Source organism: Cnephaeus nilssonii, assembly GCF_951640355.1.
Source record: "Cnephaeus nilssonii genome assembly, chromosome: X".
Lineage (NCBI taxonomy): Eukaryota > Metazoa > Chordata > Mammalia > Chiroptera > Vespertilionidae > Cnephaeus > Cnephaeus nilssonii.
This window is the reverse complement of record NC_137071.1, coordinates 124,698,140-124,721,627: the sequence shown is the minus strand read 5'-3', so window position 1 is coordinate 124,721,627 and position 23,488 is coordinate 124,698,140. Positions and strand designations below refer to the sequence as shown.

The 23,488-nt window shown below is 49.7% G+C and overlaps 1 protein-coding gene and 1 pseudogene across 5 annotated transcripts in view; one reads left to right on the top strand and one right to left on the bottom strand.

Annotated features, from left to right (window-relative positions):
• IQSEC2 (IQ motif and Sec7 domain ArfGEF 2) overlaps positions 1 to 17,086 on the bottom strand; it is an 84,980-nt gene extending 67,894 nt beyond the window's left edge. For all 4 annotated transcript variants that reach the window (XM_079764835.1, XM_079764829.1, XM_079764833.1 and 1 more), the window contains exon 1: positions 16,169 to 17,086. In XM_079764835.1, the coding sequence (XP_079620961.1) occupies positions 16,169 to 16,878 (710 nt within the window). In that variant the 5' untranslated portion in view covers positions 16,879 to 17,086. The remainder of the gene's footprint in view (positions 1 to 16,168) is intronic.
• A 1,292-nt stretch (positions 17,087 to 18,378) lies between these two features.
• LOC307095451 (small ribosomal subunit protein uS2B-like) lies at positions 18,379 to 19,129 on the top strand (annotated as a pseudogene). The gene has a single exon. The product of its transcript is annotated as a small ribosomal subunit protein uS2B-like (transcript).
• The last annotated feature ends 4,359 nt before the right edge of the window (positions 19,130 to 23,488 follow it).

Sequence of the window (23,488 nt, the reverse complement as noted above, 5' to 3'; positions counted from 1 at the left end):
AGGCATGAAAGCATAAAGGAGTCCACTATGATTAGGGAACCCTAGACAGATCAGTACAACTGGAGTGCAAGGTCATGAAGGGAACAGAGTGGCTAGAAAGGTGTGTGGGGCTGTGGTCTGACCCGAAGGTACACACAAGAGCTCTTTCCTGGACCATAAGTGGTGTGGAGACCTACTTGTGGTGGCCAGGAAGTGGGAAAGCACTAGGGGAGAAGCAAAGCTGCCTCCCAAGTTCAAGTGCCACCTAAATCACAACCATGTGGAAGGTGAAAGTAAAAACCTTTCTAAGGGGCCCATCTGAATCAGGAATTAGACCTAGAAATGACAAGTAGGCAGGTAGTGAAGTCAGGTGGATGACGTAATGGTGACATGCAAGAAAATCTTATAAAGATTTATTAAAAGGAAAGAATAACTAGATGAACCACAGGACAAATCAAAAAGCTTATTGGATAATGTAACTGCTTTCAGCAATGGATCCACACATCAAGGCCAAGATGGTGGTGGGGATGCAAAACGAAGGCCACGGTTGTTTCTGCAACTAGTTAGCTTTTTGCTTCCTTTTTCTTTTCTTTCTATTTTTTTTTTTTTTTTGCAATTTAAAACTTTTAATTCTTGATTATCCATATACCAAAAGAAGAAACCAACATCTATGGAAAATCTAATATGTATTAAGCACTTTGTGTCTATAATCTCCTCTTATTTTTGTCAACCAAAATACATAGGTATATTCATCTCCATTTTATGGATAAGGGAACCATTTTTCTCAGGATGTCAATCAGAATATAATGGAATCGTGATTATGACTCAAAAGCTTTTTGCTTCTGATTACTCTTCCTATAGTACTTGTTACCACGACTCATTGGACAATTTCAGGGATGGAAAGGATGGTGATGATGATGATGACAATGATTGCTTCATACTTCAAAGGACAGATCTTTCTATCACTTTAAAAATTTCTCTTTCAGGAAATAAAGAGGCAAGTATCACTTCAAATTTTCCTTTTAAAGAGAAGAAAGACAGGCAGACACTACAACGAAGAGAGCCTTCAACACCAGGCAAGAGTGTGAACTACATTGTGTACTAGTAATTGCTGGGGAGCCTCTGGGGGGCTCGGCCCAAGGGGTGATAAGGCCAAATGCTGTCTTCTTTAACCCCAACTCCTTTCAATCACTAAAGCAGGCTTTATTTGGTCCTTAGCGTATTCTGCCTTCTAATAACCCAAAAGAATTAAGTGACTATTTATTAAGCACCCACAATGGTCCTAGGCTTGTTTTATCTTCAAAATAGCTGTGCAAGGTAGTAATTTTTTTTAAAAAAAATGTATTTTTATTGATTTCAGAGAGGAAGGGAGAGGTAGAAACATCAATGATGAGAGAGAATCATGGATCGGCTGCCTCCTGCACACCCCACACTGGGGGATCAAGCCTGCAACCCAGGCATGTGCCCTGATGGGGAATTGAACCACGACCTCCTGATTCATACATAGGTCGACGCTCAACCACTGAGCCACACTGGCTGGGCTGTGCAAGGTAGTTATTCTTCTTCACACTGTATAACTGTGAAAATTGAGGCTCAGAATAGCAATGTGATCTACCTAGAGTCACACAGCTAATAAGTTGTGCAGCTGCGATTCAAATCTGGGTTTCTGTCTGACTCCAAAACCAATGCTTTTAACCACCACAGCTGCGGCTTCCTTCTGCCATGCCAGAGCTAAACGGCACTTCATCTCCCATATCAGCCCGTAAGCTTGGCCTCTTTCCCTCCCCTCCCCCTTCCACACAGTGCAACCCAAGGAACCCCCCGCCCCCCCCCCCCCCGCGTGCCATGAGCATTCAGGGAGTGCTTCTGGAAGAGATAATCACTCAGGATGGAAGAGGAGAGCACGAGAAGGACAAGGTGGAGTTAGGCACAGGTACTGCAGCGCAGCGCAGCACGGTGACAGAGAGAGAACAGGAGGATGGAACTGGCTTTCCAGCCATCCCTTCTTGCCTCCCTCTGCTGGAGGAAGAGGGATGGAGGCTCAGCCATGATGGGAAGAGAGTGGGCGGAAGGGGGAGCAGCTAGAGCAGCCTGCTGCTGCAGAAGCCTCAGCTCAGCCTCAAATCCCCCTCCTCTGCACTTGGGGCCCATCTCTGGCCCACCTGCTCCCCACTGCCTGAGGAAGGAGGCTGGGCTGCTCTCCAAGCACCCACCCGAATCCTGCCAAAGCACAGCTCACAGCCGACCCATCACAGCAAGGGCATCCTGAGAGGTGGAGTGGCTGAGCCAGGGGAGGCAGCGGGAGGCAGTGGCAAGGCAGGGGTCAGAATGCGGATCTCCAGTCCCTCAGTTGAGGAATATATATATATGTATATATTTACTTATTGATATCAGAGAGGAAGGGAGAGAGAAACATCAATGATGAGAGAGAATCACTGATCAGCTGCCTCCTGCATGCCCCACACTGGGGACCAAGCCCACAGCCCTGGCATGTGCCCTGACTGGGAATCGAACCGTGAGCTCCTGGCTCATGGGTTCATGCTCAACCACTGAGCCACACTGGCTGGGCAGTTGAAGACTCTCTTGACTGCATGGTCTAGACAGCTGGAGCCAGGGGCAACACATGCCAAAATGAGGCCATCCAGAGTTGGGTATTTTGGGGAGGGGGGATTACTAATAATTTCCATTCACAATCTGGTTTGAGGAAACCAACTATTTTCAAAAGTAGTGCCCTAGCCAGTTTTGCTCAGTAGTTAGAGCGTTGGTCTAAGCACTGAAGAGTTGTGGGCTTGATTTCTGGTCAAGGGCATGTACCTGGGTTTCAGGTTCTATCTCCAGCCACGGTCAGAGTACATGCAGGAGGCAACCAAGCAATGTCGCTCTCACAGCGATGTTTCTCTCTGTGTGTCTCTCCCCGTCCCTTCCATGCTCTCTAAAGTCAATGGAGAAAATATCCTTGGGTGAGGATTAACCACCCAAAAAAAGTAGCTTTAGCTTGGTTTGGACCTCAAGAGCATACATGTTTATATCTCCCCTCTTTCCCAGGATCTCTAGCATGAAAGTGAAGGAATAAAGGAACAAAATAAGGTACAAACTCATAACAGTGAAGCAGATGTAAGAGAAAGGGTGATGACAATGGGTGAGAAATTTCTGGAAGCAAAAAACAACAGGAAGTGTTCACAGTGGCAGGAGAGCCAGGGACACCACTCAGGGAGCGGCAGCCAGGGAGGGAGCCAGTCGGGTCACCAGAGGCCCAGAGATGGAGATGGGAAGTATGAGGGAAGGGCTGAAAATGGGGATAATCTGAAGGTAAATACATGAAATTGCCCCCACCCCACTCCCCAAGACCCCCCACCTGCCCAGAGCAGAGACTGTCTGGCACTCACCCTTAGGCAAAATATCAGAGGGCTTTTGGCTAAAGAAATTAAACTATCCCACCTCCCCCAAATAAAGTGCTTTTTATTCTGCCCTTTGGGGGACACCCATTCTAACAGCCAGCTCCCTGGTGGTTCACCTAAAACAAAGCCAGTGCCCAGCCAGCGTGGCTCAGTGATTGAGCATGGTTTGATTCCTGGTCAGGGCACATACCCGGGTTGTGGGCTTGATCCCCAGTAGGGGGCGTGCAGGAGGCAGCCGATCGATGATTCTCTCTCATCATTGATGTTTCTATCTCCCTCTCCCTTCCTCTCTGAAATCAATAAACAATATATTTCTAAAATAAAGCCAGTGAGTGAACACACCAGCCTTGGAGAGACAGACATCTCGTTCAGACCGTCTATGAACTCATTCATAAACTATCAAATGGAAAAGATGAGAGAAAAGATGAGTGGCCTGGAGGATCCATCCAGGAAGCTCAACATCCAACTAACAGGCATTCCAGAAAGAGAAAGAGAAAACGAGGGGGAGGAAACTATTCAAGAAATTATGTAAGAAAAAAAGAGTGCATCAAATGGCAAGGGCTTGCTGAGTACCAGGTGGGGTGAATGACAAACAGACCTTGAGCTGAGTGCTGGTTACATAAGGAATGTTTGGCTTGTAAAAGCTGACCAAACTATTCATTTGTGATCTGAGCGCTTTTCTATATGCATATTTCATTATGAAGTTACCAAAAAACCCTCTCCTAAAAATCTCCAAGTAAAATGTCCCCAGAAGATGTGTTATGATCATCTTATGGGTTCAAGAACTCCACACAACAGTAAACAACCAAGCAAATAGATAAGAAGGAAGGAAGGAAGGGAGGGAAGGAGGGAGGCAGAAAGAAAGTTCTGGTCCAAATAGGGGGAAAAAAAAAGAAAAAGTGGCATGATTGTGAGCAATTCATAGAGCATAAAAAAGGAAAATTCATTTGCTCTTGAAGCTAGAAACATTTTCCCGGGAGTACAGAGGTTGTGACAGGGATCTGTGGGAAGTGATGTGCAATTACTGTACACTATTTGGTCCTGCAATGAGTACTATTGACATAGTCATCATCACATAAACACAGTGTGTCGGTGGTCAGCTTTTAAAGCCAATTTGTCTCGATAAAGCACTGGAAACCTAATTATTGTTACAGAATGGAATGCGAATGGAATGCAAATATAACCAGCCTCACTGGATGCAAAACTACTGAACATAGGCCTGGCTGGTTTTGCTAAGTGGTTAGAGCGTCAGCTAGGTCAAACCTGAAGGGTGGCAGGTTTGATTCCGGTCAAGGGCATGTACCTAGGTTGCAGGCTTGATCCCCGGCCCTGGTCAGGGCCTCTGCATGAGGCAACCAATCGATGTGTTTCTCTCACATTGATGTTTCTTTCTCTGTCCCTGTCTCTCCCCCTCCCTTCCCCTCTCTCTAGAAATCAATGGGGGAAAAAATAATATCCTCGGGTGAGGATTAACAAAACACAATGACTGAACACAGAAAAGTGGGAGGAAAAGGGCAGAGAAGAGATGGAAGGAAGGATGGGGCAGTAGTAACCATGTCTTACCAACGGAGTGGTCAAGATACACTGGAAAATTGATGGAATAAGAAATCACATTTTAAAATAGTATCAATAAAGTTATAAAGGTAACTAACCAGAGGAACTGAAATAGTAATATTATCACAATTTAGGAGGGGGACGAGAAAGAGCCAAGTGTTACAAATAAGTTAAATTCTCATTTGTCATACTAGGATGAAGTCAATAGATCATGTTTAAAGTTGATGAATGAAGAAATAACCATCGGGGCATGTTATTTAGAGATATGAAGTTACCACCAGAAATCCTAAATGGTAAAAGTGCTCCTGCTGGGGCTGAGACGTGGAGGCATGAGACACTGGCTTTTTACTATATATGTCCTTGTGAACTATTTGCCTTTTAAAATTGTGTAAATGTACTGCTTTGACTTAATTTTGTTTACTTATTTATTTTTAAAATGTATTTTTATTGATTTCAGAGAGGAAGGGAGAGGGAAAGAGAGACAGAAACATCAATGATGAGAGGGAATCATTGATCAGCTGCCTCCTGCACGCCCCCCACTAGGGCTCGAGCCCACAACCTGGGCATGTGCCTTTGACTGGAATCGAACCTGGGACACTTCAGGCCACAGGCTGATGCTCTATCCACTGAGCCAAACTGGCTAGGGCTATTTATTTTTTTAAGAAATACATATTTTTAAAATATATTTTTATTGATTTCAGAGAGGAAGGGAGAGGGAGAGATAGAAACATCAATGATGAGAGAAAATCATTGATTGTCTGCCTCCTGCACGCCCCACACTGGGGATTGAGCCCGCAACCCGGGCATGTGGTCTGACTGGGAATTGAACGGTGACTTCCTGGTTCCTGGGTGGACGCTCAACCACTGAGCCACACCGGCCGGGCTAATTTAAAAAAAAAAAAAAACAAGTCCCTCCTCTTTCTTTGGACCTCAGTCTTCCACATGGTACATATTTAAGTGGGAGGTTGATGATTCCGGGGAGAGGTGACATGAGAACCTGTTCTCCAATCCATGCTTCTTTTGAGAGCAGTAAAAAGGCAGGCGAGTGAAGGACTGATTCCTCCCTAACTAACCCTTCACCTCCTCACAGGACCATAGTCATCCATGCAGATGCAGCCTCTCAGCTGCCCCAGCCTGCACCACCCTCTGGTCCTCTTCCAACCCTACCATGGCCAGTCCAGCCTCTCCTGCCTTCCATTCATTCAACTATTTACACCCATTAGTTATTTATACCCGCCTGAGTCACAAAGGATTTGAGGTGGCTTACTCCAATAACACAGATAAGAAAAGGATAAAAATTGAACTAGAAAATAAGAACGTAGAAAAGGAGATCAACAAACACCCTAGAGTTGTTCTTCAAATTAACCAGCAGCTGATGCAGAAAGCAAGATACAGTGAGCCATGACAGCCTCATATTAGGAAGGGAGGAAATATACCAGTTTTCAGGAGAAGCAAATCTTTGCTGAGCACTGAATTCTTCAATTCGTTGTCCATGGGAGATTTCATGAAGGAGCAGGAAATGACTGTTTTGTTTTGTTTTGTTTCAACTTTGTCTCATCTATTTAAATATTTGGATGAGTTATCTCCTATAAAAAATGAAGAATCCGCCCTGGCCGGATAGCTCAGTTGGTTGGAGCATCATCCCATACACCAAAAAGTTGTGGGTTCAAGCCCTGGTCAGGACACATACCTAGGTTTCAGGTTCAATCCTTGGTTGGGGTGTATACGGGAGGACATGGATCAATTACTCTCTCTCACATTTATGTTTCTCTCTCTCTCTCCCCCTTCCTCTCTCTTTAAAATCAATAAAGATATATCCTCAGGTGAGGATTAAAAAAAATAAAACTGAAGAATCCCTGGCAATATCATGATTACGAAATGAGGTATAAGAGCATACGCTTTGGCACAATCAAGGATTATTTCACTGGTTTTCTTCCCCCAGAAATGATTCTTTATTGAGCATCCGAAGTACCAGGGAGTACCCTTCAAGGATCTTGGGTAATCCTGAGAATTGGGCATTGCTGTCCCATTTTACAAATGAGGAAACTAAGGCTCAGAAAAGGCACAATGACCTAGCTGAGGTCATCCAGTGGATCTGGGCAGGGCCTAGATTCAAACTTAGGTCTGTCTGTCTCCAAAGCTCATTCTGTACGTATCATACCATGGGGCCCCAAGCAGGATGACAGGCCTGGCTGTCGGGCCAGAAACTGCTTCTGAGCGGCCTCCATTACATTAAGTGAGGACCTCTCCGGCAGAGAGCAGCAGAAAGAAGGCCGGGCCTGAGTTGAAGAAATAAGACCATAGTTTCCTCATGAATCCAGCAGATCTGATGTCTGAGGGCTGAACCCGACCAGAGAGCTTTGTCTGCCGTGGAAGCAAGAGAGCCTTTATTTCGGTGATGCCTCCTCTTCATCGCTTCCTCCCCCACAAGTCACCCAGCCGCCTTGAGCCCCGGATTTCTCATCTGTACAACACAAAGGTAATGATCCCTGCAACCTCCATAAGATTTCAAGGCATAAAAGCGTTCGTTTAAGGAACGATGCTTTGATCACTGGCATTCATGTGAGAGTGGCTCTTCTAATCAGAGCTCCTCTGCCTACACGTTGAGTGGCCCTTTACAAGTCTGTTCTCTCTCTGGGCCTCAGTCTTCTCTATAAACTGAACAGTCTAGACTGGATGATTTTTAAGGGCCCTCCCAGCTCCAAGTTTCTAGACTCTTACGCTGGTATTATTTATTTTTATTTTTTTAAATGTATTGATTTCAGAGAGGAAGGGAGAGGGAGAGAGAGATAGAAACATCCATGATGAGAGAGAATTATTGATCAGCTGCCTCCTGCACCCCCCCCCCACACTGGGGGATCAAGCCCACAACCTGGGCAGATGCCCTCGCCGGGAATCGAACTGTGATCTGGTTCATACCACTGAGCCACACCAACCGGGCTTATGCTGGTATTATAAAAACCCTTCTGGGCATGAACGGCTGCTGCTCCTCTGAGCTCCCGCAGTAGGCTGTATTCCCCTCTGTCACAGCACTTGTCATTGTGTTGTCACTACCTATTCCCCCCAATAGATGACCTCTACTCTCACTGCCCAAGCTCAGACCTTATCATCTCTCACCTAGACCAGGTGTCCTCAAACTATGGCCTGCGGGCCACATGCGGGTGTTTTTGCCATTTTGTTTTTTTACTTCAAAATAAGATATGTGCAGTGTGCATAGGAATTTGTTCATAGTTTTTTTAAAAAAACTATAGTCCGGCCCTCCAACGGTCTGAGGGACAGTGAACTGGCCCCCTGTTTAAAAAGTTTGAGGACCCCTGACCTAGACTGTCACATGAGCCTCCTCACTGGATGCCTCCAAACTATCTTCCAAACTGCCCTCTAGTGGGATCTCTCCAAAACATGCTCTCAACAGGTCACCCATACTCTACAATGCACACCTCTTCCCTCAGCTTAAAACCCTACGTTGGTTCTCAATTTTCAATATGATAAAACTCCTGACCCTGCTATTCAAGTGTCCCCATGATCTAGGCTGGCTGACTCTTCAGAGTCTTCTCCAGATGCTCCCTGCCTCCCTGTTTGTGCTCCAGTTTGTACTAACTTGATAAAACTACTTTTCCCACCATGACTAGGTTGCTCAGTGGGTTAGAGCACTGACCCGTGGACCAAAAGGTTGTGGGTTTGATTCCCAGTCAAGGACACGTACCTCAATTGCAGGTTTGATCCCAGGTCCCGGTTGGGGTGCTTGCGGGAGGCAACCAGATGATGTGTCTGTGTCTCTCTCACATCGATGTTTCTCTCTCTCTCTCCCCCTCCTCTATCCCTTCCACTCTCTCTCAAAAAGATCAATGGAAAAAATATCATCGGATAAGGATTTTTTTAAAAAGGACCTATCCCCTCCCTATACCCTGCTGCTTCTCTACTTTCGCTCATGCTGTTTCCTCTGCCTTAACCTCCCTTTTGCCAATTCCCACCAACCCACATGCCATCCTTCTTCACCTAGCTAACTCCTACTCATCCTCTGAGCCTCAGTACAGACATCACCTCCTCTGGGAAACCCTCCCTGACAGTCAGGATAGATGTTCCTCCTTTGGATACCCATGCCCTCCAGCTCCCCTGTGGCATAGCACACAGAACACCCCATTGCAATCATGTTTCCATGGCCATCCTCTCCATCCAACTGTGAGCACCCTGAAGCCAGGAACTGTATAATGTTCATCACAGGACATCCCTCGAGGGGTCCCAGACTGGAGAGGGTGCAAGCTGGGCTGAGGGAGACACCCACCCTGTGCACGAATTTTGTGCACCGGGCCTCTAGTTAATAATAAACATGCCCAGACCTCCCTTTTGCAAACACATAGTATGTGTTTGCAGAGAGTAAACGCGCACTATGTGCTGAACACTTCATAAGCGTCATCCTATTTAATTCTCACAACAAACACCATAAGATGGGCTATTTATGAGTTGGCTCGCCTATCAGATGTGTACAGTTGTGTGAGATGCCTTTCAGTTTTATAAGAAAATTTGGGGGGAGGGAGAAATTAGATGCTTTTTATTACTGACATAATGACAACAATTCTAATGTGGTTATATAGAGAAAAATACTGGTTTCATTCAAGTGAAGGCAGTTCGCTGCATTCTGGAATCCTGTAGGAAATCACAAGGCCTAGAGATGCAATGATATTATCTCTGGGGGGGAAAAAAGGCAGAAAAATCACATAGCTACAAATAAGTGCATTTGAAATGGCACATATCTGGTGGTAAGTGTGATAGATTTCCTCCTAAAATGTCAGAGGAATCACCCTGTCAGCAGCGTACCTCCGGCTTGTCATCTTTGTTTTGAAAAGGCTGTAATGCGACGTCGATCTTGGCTAGGTTGTTTTGATTGCTACGCTCCACCTCTAGGGGGCAGGGCAACCTCACATATTATCTTCCATCCTTGTTCCTCAGCTTTCTATCCTGATCAGGAGCTTGCTGGGTGTGCTAGACAGCCAGGACATTTTCAGATACATTTTTTTGTAGGGGGTAACATTAACCTTACATGTCAAAAACACAGTTTTATCCCTGCTTCCTACTTGAGAAAACAGAGGCCCTGAAAGTGATGTGAAGTGCCTAGAATCACACAAAGTCCTCCTTCCCAGCACCACACTTGATCCGAATGCTAAGTTGCCAGACAGTTTCAGTTCCTAAGTGCGTGAGAATGGGCTTTTCACATGGGTGCTTGGAGAGAGACCTAAGGCCACTATGAAGTGAGAGTGACTAGCAAATGATCATATCTCAAAAGAAGAAATAAGTCATTTATTCATCATTTCTCCCCTGTGACCAGTATTTATTCTTCTTCCAGGAAATGAGCCAGAGGGGCTGAGTCTTATTCTGACTCCAAGACACTGTGCCTGGCCCAGGATCTGAGCCCAATAAAAATTTTATGGAGGACTGCACATGGGGTCCTATGAAGCTTCTTTGGTCCTTTCAGAACAGAATACCTTGGATTGAGGGTCAAGACCATGGCATGACATGGCCATAGCATGTGATGAAGAGGTAACCATGGGCAGATGTGCCCAAACGTCTCCAAAGTCCTGCCTGATTCTGTTACCCTGACATTCTATGAACTGGGAGACTGGTGAGTATGAGGGGGACAGAGATCAGAGGTCAAACAGCTTCAGGAAGCATGAGGAAAAAGCCACCCAGAAGCCAAGAGAATTCTGAATTGAGTCATCTTTTTCTATAGAAGTCCTGGGATGAAGAAAAACATAGGCACCTGTGGCCATTAGTGCACCAAGACTTAATCTGCCATTCATTTGTTTACTCAACATTTATTGAGCAGCTACTATGTGCTGTGCTATCTGTTCCCAGGCCTCTAGCTCCTTCACTCATGCCCAGAGCACCTCACTTAGATACAACATGCACTCAATAAATGTCAGTTAAATCACAATCTGCAGGGACTCTCAATCTAGTAGAGAGGACACAAGATGTAAACAAATAACTATCAACGTATAAAATGGGGCAAAGTGCTCATGTCAAGGGTCACGGATAGACCAAACACCGGGAGGGACCAGTGAACAAACATGGGAGAGATGACAGCAGAACCGAGCCTGGGAACTGGATGGAGCAGCCCAGGAGAAGGGAACAGCATGAGCCAAGACCCAGGGGCTAGCGGTTGGCCGAGTGGGGGCTCACAAAGGGGCACACGGGCCTGTCTGGCTGGAGTGCGGTCTGTGCGAAGGGCACTGTAAAAAGATGAGAAGAGAGTTGCAGGCACATCCAAAGAGGACCGTGTGCGGCCGACAGAAGAGTTTGAACATTCCCCTGCAGGCAGAAGAGAAAGTGAAACCGCTGGAGCCCTGTAGAAAGGTTGGCCTGGCTGCACTTCATCAGAGGCTTGGCGAAGCAAGAGCAGGAGGGGTATCTGTTAGGAGACTATGGCAAAAAGCACGAGGCTATCCAGGAGAGGGAGCCTGACTGGGGCAGTGGTCCCAGGAGCCGCAGCTAGTGTGATGGCTTTACACCCCGCCCGCCTGCAGGAGGCAAAGATGTTCCACAGGCTCAGGGGTCAGACGGTTCCGGGCTTCATGCAGTTGTGTAACCTCCATGCAGGCATGGAACCACACCTCTCTGATCCTTGATACCTTGTCTGAAAAAGGAGGATAATACTAACACCCACCCGGCAGGGACTCCCTCTGTGCAAATGAGAGAAGAGGCAGTACTGCCTGATGGGTAAGAACACCGTCGATGAACTCTGGAGCCCGACCACCAAGGCTCCTTCTAGTTCCTTCTCAGTTCTTTCCCTTACTCACTGAGTGACCCTGCGTAAGTTACCCAACTTTTCTGGGCCTTGGTTTCCTCATCTGTAAAATGGATTCAATAACAATGTCCACATCAAAGGATTCGGTTGAAGACTGAATGAATTCATACATGCAAAGGGCTGAGAACAAATACTTCTTGGCACACACAGTACATGCAGGAAGAAGATGATAGCTCTTATTACATAAAGCCACATAGGGTGCTGCCTGGCATGCAGAAGGCTGAGACTCACTCAGCACACGCATGGCCCCTTCTCTGTGCTACAGGCCTTTACTACGCTCCCGGCAAATTCAGAAGCCACAGCAGGCAGGGGTGGGACAGATCAAAGGGCAGGGGAGGGCAAGCTTGCACCTGGTCTTCTTCCCACCCCCCTCAGGAGACACCCCTCTCTTCAAAGCTCCCCCGCCCTCCACTCCTCACCTTCCTTGCTATGCGTATTTGTTCTGGGCACCACTGTGATGGGGGGCCTGCCCGGAACCCTGTGTGTCTGGCTGGCTGGGGGTGGGGGAGGGGGCTCTCAAGCGCAGAGATCCCGGTGTTGGCTCAGCCTGGGGGCCCCTCCTGCTGTGTGCACGCAGCTAAGAAATGTTTGTGGATGACAACAACCCCATTCTTGTCCCAGATCTAGACAGAGAAGGAAGATTCCTCTAATTCTCATTCAGCTTGACAATATCATTTCCTCCCACACGAGTATAATGCTCTCAACACAGTAGGGGGAAGATAAATGGTTTTCCCTCCCGAGAAAAAGGAAAGACCCCCCCTGGGAAAAGCACCGGGAGACCCCACAGGAGACAGGCTTCCCTGGGGCCTCTCCCTGGGCTCGCTCCTGCCCTCCCAAGTGCCCTCAGCCCCTGTGGGCAGCACGGGGAGCGCACTGACACCCCAGGGCCTGTGGGAGACAGCTGCGTGGTAGACCAGATGTTGCTCGGGCTGTCGAGAACACCAGGCCAGCCGTCTGGCTGCTGTCCCTAGTGTGGGCCAGCTTGTGGGTGGGCAGGGGGTGGGGGCAGAGGATGAAGAGTTCCCCCACACCAGCTTCAGCCCGCCACCACCTACCGCAAAAGCCGGAGCTGGGCCCCTGCACACAGCATCGGGAACACAGCTGGCTTCAGCCTGGGGCAGCTCAGCAGTGGCCCCCTGCCCAGCGTGTCTGTAAATCATCCAGGTGCCTGACCTGCAAGGGGGAGCCAGGCCAAGATCAACAAAGAAAGCAGGGAGCTCCTCTAGTCATCTGGAGGGGGGGTGGGGGGGTGGAGGACAATTTCAAGGAAAACGATCTGAGCATTGGTAGCACCCCAGCAGCTACTAAAAGACAAACAAACAATCAAAGCCCTCCCGTCCAGAGGACCGGTGGCCAGAAGGAGGTCGGGTCTCATGTCGCTCCCTGCTGTACTAGAAAGGCCACACCCAGAGCACAGCAGAAGGCATACTGGCATCCGGGAACTTGTCCAGAAGAGACAGTGCGGGAGGATGTGGGAATCCTGGGGGGATGACATGGGTGGGGGTGGACAGGACAGCTGCTATCAACTGCGGTAGAGGGAAAGTTCACAGGATCGGGGAGTCTGTCCTATGGGTAGTGTGACTTCTGCTGTGTCACTTTCACTTCTCGGAGCCCCCAGGTGCTTCAGCTACAAAATGCGCACTGTACACACGGACGCACAGGGTGGCCGGGAGGACTCAGTAAGTCCCTTGGCGGAGGGGGGGGGCCTCAACAAGCCCAAGCTGGGCCCGGGCCCCTCTCTCCCCTCTTCCTCCACCAGAGGGAGCCTGGGGACCAGGAGCGCCCAGCCTGTACCAGCATCTACCTATCCTCCCCCAATGCTGCAGCCTCTGCTGCTAAACTCCCACCCTGCCTGCCCCAGCTTCCAGCGGCAGCCTTCTCACCCACTCTGCAAACCCAGAACAGGCCTGGCAGGGGAGTCGCTTGCAGCAGCTGTGGTGGCGGCATTGGCTACTGCATCAACAGGCCCTCCCGACGCCTGGCCAGCAGGCAGAGTGGAAAGGAGAGAGGCACAGCCTTCTTCCCTCTCCTGTCAACTCCCTCACTCATCCCACTCAAATCCTCTAGATACCTAAGGGTCTCCTGGCCTCTCCCAGCTCCTAACCCAGCCACGTCCGGAGGCCAAGAGATTCCTGTGGTTTGGGGAGTGGAAGAATAACAGGCGTCCAAGACAGGTGGACTTGGGTTCTAGTCCCGGCTCCATTAGGAACTAGCAGCATAACCTTGAGCAAGGTCTCTTCATCTTGGAGCCTCGGTTTCCTCATCTCTAAAATGGAGTGAGTAATGCTCACTGCCTGTTGTGAGGAGCCGAAGAGGAAATCATGGAGGGGCCGCTATTTAATATGCGGTTAGGAGAAATGCAAGGAACTCTCCAAGCCCCTTTATGAATCCAGTAGGAAATGCGAAGCCAGGAAATCCAACGAGAACTGGGAGGGATCAAGAGGTTGGCTGGCGTGGCCGGCAGAAGCACCGAGCTCAAGAGCAAATGGGCTGCCAGCCAGCCAAGAGCTTCAAACCCACGTCTGCAGGATGGAGACTCTGAACGTCAGAGAATCCTGGAACTGGGGGAGGCTCGGGTCCTTTCATTGGGCTGTACACCTGATTCAGGAATTGTGCTTTCTCCAGCTCTCCTCGACCCCCCTTCGCCCACCCCCCCTTTCGCCCCCCTAGAGGCAGCCTACTGCATCACCAGCCAGCCAGGTGGAGAAGTTCTTCCTGATTTATCCCCAATGTTCCCACTGCTCCTGTTTCTGCTCCCTGGAGCCACACATAATGAGGCTGCCCCCTCTGTCACGGGCCTGATCACTCTAGAAAAGTCCGCAGCCAGGCTTGAGGAACACAGTGCCTGCCCAGGGTACCCCTGCAGTCACCCTACCCTGGCCCTGTCCTGAAAGAAGACCAAGACCGTGCTTGGTGGATCTAGACCCTTCCTCCCCCGCACGCATGCAGCCAGTCCTCCAGGAGTGGCCTCCCAGCAGCCCTGCCTGGGCAGGAGAGCTCCTGTCCCTCGCCCCCACTCTGCTCTGGGACAGTTCACACCAAAACCGAGCCTGAGGGTGCACTGCAGTGAAGCCCAGCCGGGAGCTCTGAGCTGCAGCTGCTGCTCCTGGGGCCCAGCCATCTCAACCCAGCACCCCAGTCTGCTGCCTCACCACGGGGGAGTTGCAGAGAGCTGTCTCCCGGCAGATTTCCTGAGGCAGAAGGCTTCCCCACCCCCAGCCCAGCCTCCGAGAGACACTCCACTGGTTGTGGCACATGGTAGGACCAGCTGAGCGGTGAGAGGAGGGGGGAAGGCTGTCCATTTGCTAGAGGACTTCAGACTTGCTCTGTAGTGTGGCTGCATTAGTCATAGAACCATCACATTGAAGCTGGAGTGGCCCTTAAAGAGCATTCAAGGCAGACCTGGCCTTTGAACAAGGTATAAAGGACCCGAGGGGCAGAGAGAGGAAGGTACCCAGTCAAGGTCACAAAGCCAATCTGCAGCAGCGCTGGAGGGGGAACCCGGGTCTCCAAACTCCCAGCTCAGTGTTCTTTCCCATCGAGCAGAAGAGAAGGCAAGCCCTCATGCCCTTGACTCGCAGCCTGACATTTAGCCTGACCAGCTTACCGTGGTCTCTGCGTGGAAGAAGGAGGCCCAGCCCACGTCCCACCAAACCCAACAGATCACGCCAAGGTGTCCCAGATAGGCAGGCACGCAGACCCCAGCACAGAAGCTGGCACTGATCCAGCCCGAGGGAAGCTCTGGAGACTCGTCTTCCCGGTGTGTGCTCTTTAACTGGGTGGTGTTTTGCTTGGCGGTGGAGAAGGGGTGGTCTCGGAGGAACTAGCCAGCGGCCAGGCCTCCATCTTTGCTCCCCAGGCCAGGCTGTGCGGCAGGTCCCCTCGCATGGATGTCTCAGCCTCCAGCAGCCATTCTGCTCCCCACCTGCCTCCCTGGGAAAGGATGGGGCCCCCGAGGCTGCCAGAGGAGCGGGGGGCAGCAGGCCTGCACGGCAGGACCTGGACGGGAGACCCCAACAGGCAAAACAACAACATCGGCAGAAAAAAAAAAAGAAGAAAAAAAAAAAAAAGAAAGAAAAAAGGAGGGGGGTTTTCTTTTCCTTGGGGCTCTGAGTGGGCACCTTCCCAGACAATAAACACGTCCAAAATAAATAAATAAGTGGAGGGCCATCCTCTCGCCAGGCTCCGGGCGGGGAGTGAAAAAGTGGAGGGGAGATGACTGCTGGAGCCGCCCGCGCTCACCCCGGGGCCGGGTGGCTAGACAAGGGGCGTCTGCGGCGGGAGGAGGGGGTGGGGGGGGGACCCGGCTTCTCCTAACAGGTTGGGGCAGGGGAGGGGGACCCTGGAATCGGACACGGGGTTCTTCCTTTAGCGGCTGGCCAAGTTGGAGAGGGAACTAGAGGGGAAGAGCCAGAGGGTACAAACACGCATTCCTTACTTTCTCTGGAGGGTTGTGGCCGGGCTGGTGCTGGTACTGGTGCTGTGGCCGCCGCCGGTGCCGGGACTGGAGCTCCTGGAGGCGCCACGGCTCAGCTGGCCCCGCTCCCGAGGGGGCCGGGGCCCCACGCCCACCGCCGCCGCCGAATAGCCGCTTTCCTTGTCGCGGCCCGGGTGCGCCGGCCCGGCATCCCGCCCGCCCCGCTCGCGACCCAGGGCCGGGTTGTCGTGGTGCAGGTGGCACTGGACCGCGTCGCGCTCTCGGGCTGAGTAACCAGTAGTGTCCTGGAGCGGGTAGGAGGCGTCCCGCTCCTTGTCCCGATACACCGCCTCCCGGTTCTGGTAGGCGCCTTCGCGGTTCGGGTACCCCACGTCCCGGGCCGCCTGGTGGAACTGGCTCTCCCGCAGCTCGCGGTGGTGGAACTGGGTGTCTCGCAGGTTCTGGTACTGGCTCTCGCGGCCGGGGCTGTCCCGCGCGCCGTGGGGGTCCCGGTGCAGCTCCCCGCGGTGCAGCTGGCTCTCCTCCCGCAGGTCGCGGTTCTCCTGGGTGAGCTGGTCCAGCTGGCCCTCCAGCTCCTCGATGCGCCGTCTCTGGGTCTCCAGCAGCTGCTGCTGGCTCTCGATGATGTTGTTCAGCTCCAGCAGGTACTCCACCGCCCGATTGGGGCTCTCGGATCCCGGGCCGCCCGGGGGCCCCGACCCCGCCTCCATCCTAGCGGCCCAGGGGCAGGGGAAGGGGCAGGAGAGCCCGGTCCCTGCTCGCTCACGGCGCCACCCTCCCCCGGGCCCAGCCGGGGGAGGGGGCCGGCGGGACGCGAGGGCGCGCACCGGGCTCGAGGGCCCGGGGGCCCGGGGGGGCCCGGGAGACAGCGCTGGGTGGTCCGACGGCACGGGGAGCAGGAGCTGAGGCTGCCGCCACCGCCACCGCCACGGCTCAGGAGGACGCGGCCCACGGCGCTCCGCCCGCTGCGGAGTCACTGCGCAGCGCGGCCGCGCGGGACCGCCCCGGCCGCCGGCCCGCCCCCCGCCCCTGCCCCCACTCTCCCGCCCGGCCCGCCCCCGCGCGCCCCACCTGCTACAGCCAGCAGCGTCCGAAGCGAGACCCGCCCCAGGCACCCGGGCCAGCCCCATCGCAGGCTGCCGGAAACCGCTCCCCTCCACCGTCCACGGTCCGGTGTCCTCACCTAAAGCAGTCTAAGGAAGCCCTCCATCCCAGTCCCTTCCAATGCATCCCGGTCCGCCAGGCCCCAGATCCTCATCTAAGACTCCCCAAGAACCCCCATCCCAGGCATCCCACGGACTCCCCATCCCCTTGGGATCTTCCAATCGCAAGTGTCAGATACCCTCCAGCTTAGCTAGTCCTCCAACCCAACCAAGGCAGTCCCAGGATCTCCATCTTAACAAGCCATCGCAGAGTTAGGATCAAAGCTCCGTATATGCCCTCAACCCTCATTTTCTGCTCTTCTTTGGAAATGCTCTCTTCTATTCAGCCCATCATATCTATGCAGGGAAACTGTGCCCATCTTTCAAGATTCAAATGCCACCTTCCTGAATGATTTCCCAAGCCAGGGCGCTCACTTTTTCTCCCCTCTTGACCTCCCACTGCACTTGGTCTACACTTCCCTCTTGGCATTTGTGCGCCAAGTGGAACTCTGCTTTAGAGTGCGTTCGTTTGTGTTCTTGTTTTAAGACCTCTGCCAGCCTGAACTCCTCAAAGCCAGAAACACGTCTTCATTCATCTTTGTGAGCAGGTTGGGGCAGAGGAGAGAGCATGAGTTTTACAGTCAGGCAAAAACTGGATTGAAATTCCATCTTCTCCTCTCTGAACTTGCATTTCCCTATCGATAACACCTACCTCCCCGGGGGTGGTCTTGGAAGAAGGCACGCAAAAACATTTGGCACAGAAAAGACAGCCCACAGAATGGGAGAAAATCTGTGTAAGTGATATATCTGATAAGGGCTTTGTGTCCAGATTATGTAAAGAACTCTTACATGCCAACAACAAAAAACAACCCATTTGCTTTAAATGGACAAAGGATTTGAATACACGTTTCTCCAAAGAAGATGTACACATGACCAGGAAGCAGATGAAAAGATGCTTCTCACCATTAGCCATCAGGGAAACGCAGCTCAAAATCGCAATGAGCTTTCCCTGCTACCCACAAGGTGTTTTTCTGGGTTCCTGTTGTAACTGAAAGGGAAACTTTCACAATGTCCGGAGCCCTTGCTGTTCTGCAGATGAAGGAGGAGGTTGTCCTTAAATTCCTTGCAGCAGGAACCCACTTAGGTGGCCCCAATGCTGGCTTCCAAATGGAAGAGCTCATCTACAAAATAAAAAGTGATGGCGTCTGCCTCAGAACTCTGAAACGAACATGCGGGAATCTTCTGCTGGTGGCTCGTGCGTGCCCTTGTTGCCCCCTGAAAACCCTGCTGTCAGTGTCAGATTGTCCAGGAAGACGGACCAATAAGCTGTGCTGAAGTTTGCTGCTGCCACCAGGGAGACTCCTATTGCTGGCTGCCTCATACCTGGGACCTCCACTAATCAGATCCAGGCATCCTTCTGGGAGTTGAGACTTCCGGTGGTTAGTGATCCCAGGGCTGACCACCAGCCTGTCACAGGGGCATCTTATGTTAACCTGTCTACCATCCCTCTGTGTCACACAGACGCCCCCTCTGTGCCATGTGAACATTGCCATCCCATCCAACAACAAGGGGGCTGGCTCAGTGGGTCTGATATCGCAGATGCTGGTACAGGAAGTTCTATGCATGTGCGGGACCATCTACCATGAGCATCCGTGGGAGGTCATGCCTGCTCTCCCACTACACTTGGAGACCCTGAAGAGGCTGGGAAAGAAGAGCAGGCGGCTGCTGAAAAGGCTGTGACCCAGGAGGCATTTCAGGGTGAATGGACTGCTCAGCTCCCGAGTTCTCTGCTGCCCAGCCTGAGGTCACTGAAGGGTAGGAACAACCACCGGGTGGTCTTAAGCTGTTCTTCCGCAGGCTCTTAAACGGAAAATGGAAATAAGGTTGTTGAAACATAAACATCAGTTTCTTAAAACAAACACATACACATACACACACTGAGATGCCACTTCACACCCACTATGGTAGCTAAAATAAAAAGAACACACCAGGAGAAGTATTGGCCAGCATGTGAAGAACTGGAAGCCTCATTCTTGGCTGGTGGGAATGTAAAATGGTGTGGTCAACTTGGAAAACAATTTGTAAGTGTCTCAAAATGTTAAACACAGAGTTACCATATGATCAAGGGATTCTACTCCTAGGCATATACCCAAGAGACATTAAAACATGTCCACACAAAAACTTGTATATGAGTGTTCATAGCGGCATTATTCATAATAGTCACAATGTGAAAACAATCAAATGTTCATGTATTGATGAATGGGTAAATAAGGGGTGGCATATCCACACAGTGGAACATTATTCAGCCATAAAAAGGAATGAAGTACTGATGCATGCTAAAACATGGATGAACCTTGAAAACATATTGCTAAAAGAGACCCAAAAGGACACAGATTATATGATTCCCTTTATATACAATTCCAGAATAGGCAAATCCACAGAGACAAAAAGTAAAGTAGTGATTTCCAGGGGCTGGAGCATGGGTTGGGGAAAGAGGACTGACTGCTAACGGGTATGGTGTGTTGTTGTTGTTTTTTTTTTTTTGTATTTTTTTGGAAGGAGAATGAAAATATTCTAAAATTAGATTGTGGTGATGATTGTACAGCCCCGTTAATTAAAAACCACTGAGCTGGAATATCACATGATCTCATTTATATGGAGAATCTAATGAACAAAATAAACTGATGAACAAAATAGGTCCAGAGCCACGGATACATGGAACAGACTGACAGATCTCAGAGGGGAGGAGAGTGTGGGGGGGGGGGGGAAAGAGACTGACCAAAGAACTTATATGCATATATGCATAACCCATGGACACAATAGTGTAGGGAAGGCTTGGGTCAGGGCAGAAGCTGGGTGGAGGGGGGTAGAGGGGAGAAAATGGGGGACATCTGTAATACTGTCAACAATTAAAAAACCCCTGAGTTGTATATTTTTCAAAGGGAAAATTTTATGGTATGTGAATTATATCTTGATAAAGCTGGCTTTTTTAAAAGTCTTGCACAGACAGAGTCTAGCACATAACAGCAACCACAATAATAATAACTAACACATCTATAGTACTTACCATGTGACAGCCTAAGTCTTTACATGTTCAAACTCACAAAATCCTCAGGACAAACCAATGAGATAGCTACTGTTATTACCTCCACCTTACAGATGAGAAAGTAAACCCGGAGGTTGAATTACTTGCCCAAGGTCACACCAAGGCATAGCCAGGATGCTCAGATGTTTCCTTATCATTTCTTTATACCTTTCTTCATACTTTGTATAAAATTGGTGCTCCATAAGTGTCAAATTACTATATCCATCAAACTTCTATTCATCCAGTGACCATTTCCTGAGCATTTATTATGTTCTAGGCAATACTTGCATTGTACCTTACCCCTGCTTCTCTCATTCAGATTCACTGTGGGGTAGAGGGCAGATGGGTACAAAGTTTCATTCACAAAATATTGACTGAGTATCTATTATGTGTCAAGCACTGTTCTAGACTCTAAGAATATAGCAATGAATAAAATAGACAACAATCCCTAACCTCATAGAGTTCACAGGGAGGAGAGAAACAATAAACAGACTATAGAGAGCATGTTGGATGTTGTACTGGGTTGAGTAATATCCCCCAAAACTTGATGTCCACATGTAAATGTAATCTTATTTGGAAATAAAGGTCTTTGCAGGTGTAATCAAGTTAAGGTGAGATCATATTCTATTGGCATGGGTCCTGATTCAATGACTGGTATCCTTATAAGAAAAGGGAAATTTGGACACACACACACACACACACACACACACACAGAGAGAGAGAGAGAGAGAGAGAGAGAGAGAGAGAGAGAGAGAGAGAGAGAGAGAACACCATGTGAAGATGGAAGCAGAGATTGGAGTCTATAAGCCAAGGAAAGAACACCAAGGATTGCCAGCAACCACCTGAAGCTGAAAGAGGCAATGAAGGATTATTCCCTAGAGTCTTGAGAGAGAGAGAGAGAGAGAGAGAGAGAGAGAGAGAGAGAGAGAGAGAGAGAATGGCCCTGTCGACACCTTGATTTCAGACTTCTAGCCTCCAGAACTGAGAGAGAATACATATCTGCTGTTGTTTTAAGCCACTCAGTTTGTTGTACTTTGTTACGGCAGCCCTAGGAAACTAACACAGATGGAGAAAAGCAGAACAGGGAGGGATGATGGAGAGCTCTGGTGAATGAGACATAGCCTGTGCCCTCAGGGAGCTCCCAATCTAGTCAGACAGCTACAACCATGAGTCGCAAATAGGACCAACAAGACAGAATGTGCAAGGCAGGCGCTAGAGTGGAGGCACTGGGTGCTGGAATGTTTTTATGAATGTGAAGGTATTTGAGCTGAGCTTAAGCTTTCTGTAGGTGGAAATGGCAGAGCTGTGAAATACCTGTTGAAGGGAGCCATGTCCAGTAGGAAGAAAGGAACAGCCAAGAAAACAGAGCGTGTGTATTTAGGGAACCACATATAGTTCAGTTGAAGAGGGCACAAGAGCTGTGTGTGTGAGTGTGTGTGTGTGTGTGTGTGTGTGTGTGTGTGTGTGTGTGTGTGTAAGGGATAGGAGGAGATGGGAAGACATGGCTTGATTCAGTTTGGAGGAGACTCATTGCCAAACTGAAGCATCTGGACCAGGGGTCCTCAAACTTTTTAAACAGGGGGCCAGTTCACTGTCCCTCAGACCGTTGGAGGGCCGGACTATAGTTAAAAAAAAAAAACTAGGAACAAATTCCTATGCACACTGCACAGATCTTATTTTGAAGTAAAAAAACAAAACGGCAAAAACACCCACATGTGGCCCGCGGGCCGTAGTTTGAGGACGCCTGATCTGGACCTTCTCTTACAGACCATGAAAAGTCATGGGAGGTTTTTGAGCAAGAGAGTAACATGGTAGGAGGGGAGGGGGGTCCACGTGGATATTGCACATACTGAATAGTACGCGCTCCCAGGTGAGTCTTGTACTGGTTCCTTGTTCAGCAGAGACTGGCACTACCTTCTTTTCCTGCCTACTGCCTCCCAGGGGCATTTCCCAGGAGCTTCGGCCCCTGGTGTGATTGCTCCAATCCCCCTTACCCTAGAGCCCCGAAAACCGCATCTCAGCCCCGCCAGTATCCAGTCAACAAGAACTTGTCATGATAATGAGAGCCATGAAATATCTTCCTCAGAGGCAAAGGTGGCATCTGTTCAAATTGGTTTTTCCTTTGGATTCTCACAGCTCTTCTCATAAGCAGATCTTCTGTACCTGTTAGCTGCCAGACACGAGATGGGAAAATCAAATTTAAAAAAGGAAATCATTGCCCTGGTGGGTGTAGCTCAGTTGGTGGAGCGTCATCCCATGCACCAAAAGATTGCCGGTTCGATTCCCAGTCAGGGCACATGCCCAGGTTGCAGGTTTGTTCCTCTCTCTTTAAAATCAATAAAATCGAAAAAAAAAATAAAATCAATAAAATCGTATTAAATAAAAGAAATTATTGGTCTTTCCCTCAAAGAGTTTACAGTCCAGACTATCAGAGCTGAAGTGTCCTTAGAGACAAACTTGTTTTCCTTTTTTATTTTCTTTTTTAAAGAATATATTTTTATTGATTTCAGAGAAGAAGGAAGAGGGAGAGTGATGAGAATCAGTGATGAGAGAGAACCATTGATTGGCTGCCTCCTGCAGGCCCCCCACTAGGGATGGAGCCCACAACCAGGGCATGTGCCCTGTCTGGGATGATTCCTGTGACCTCCTGGTTCAGAGGTCAATGCTCAACCACTGAGCCACACTGGCCGGGCAGACTCATTTTTTCAAATGAGGAGATTGAAGACCGGAGAGAAATGATTTGCACAGAATTGCTGTGTGACCACTAGGCTATAATTTTTTACTTGGGTTATTCTCTGGGGTCTGGTGTTCTAAAGAGTCTTAGGATGTAGACTTTAAAGAGCAGACTGGTAGGAAACTGACCATCTGTGAGAAACATAGAAGGAAGGGAAAAGGAAGACTCATCTCTGTGGGGATCCCTAAGGGGATAGCAGTGCTTAAAACTGAGACAGCATTTGTCTAATTAATTAATTATCCTTCCAGCCCTCTTCCCTCTCCTGGGGAAGGGCCAAGACGTAGCCAAAGTGCCTGTCAGTCTTGAAGAGTCTCACAGAAAGCCAGCCGAATAAGCTAGTCTGCAGTTTCGTTTTAGAA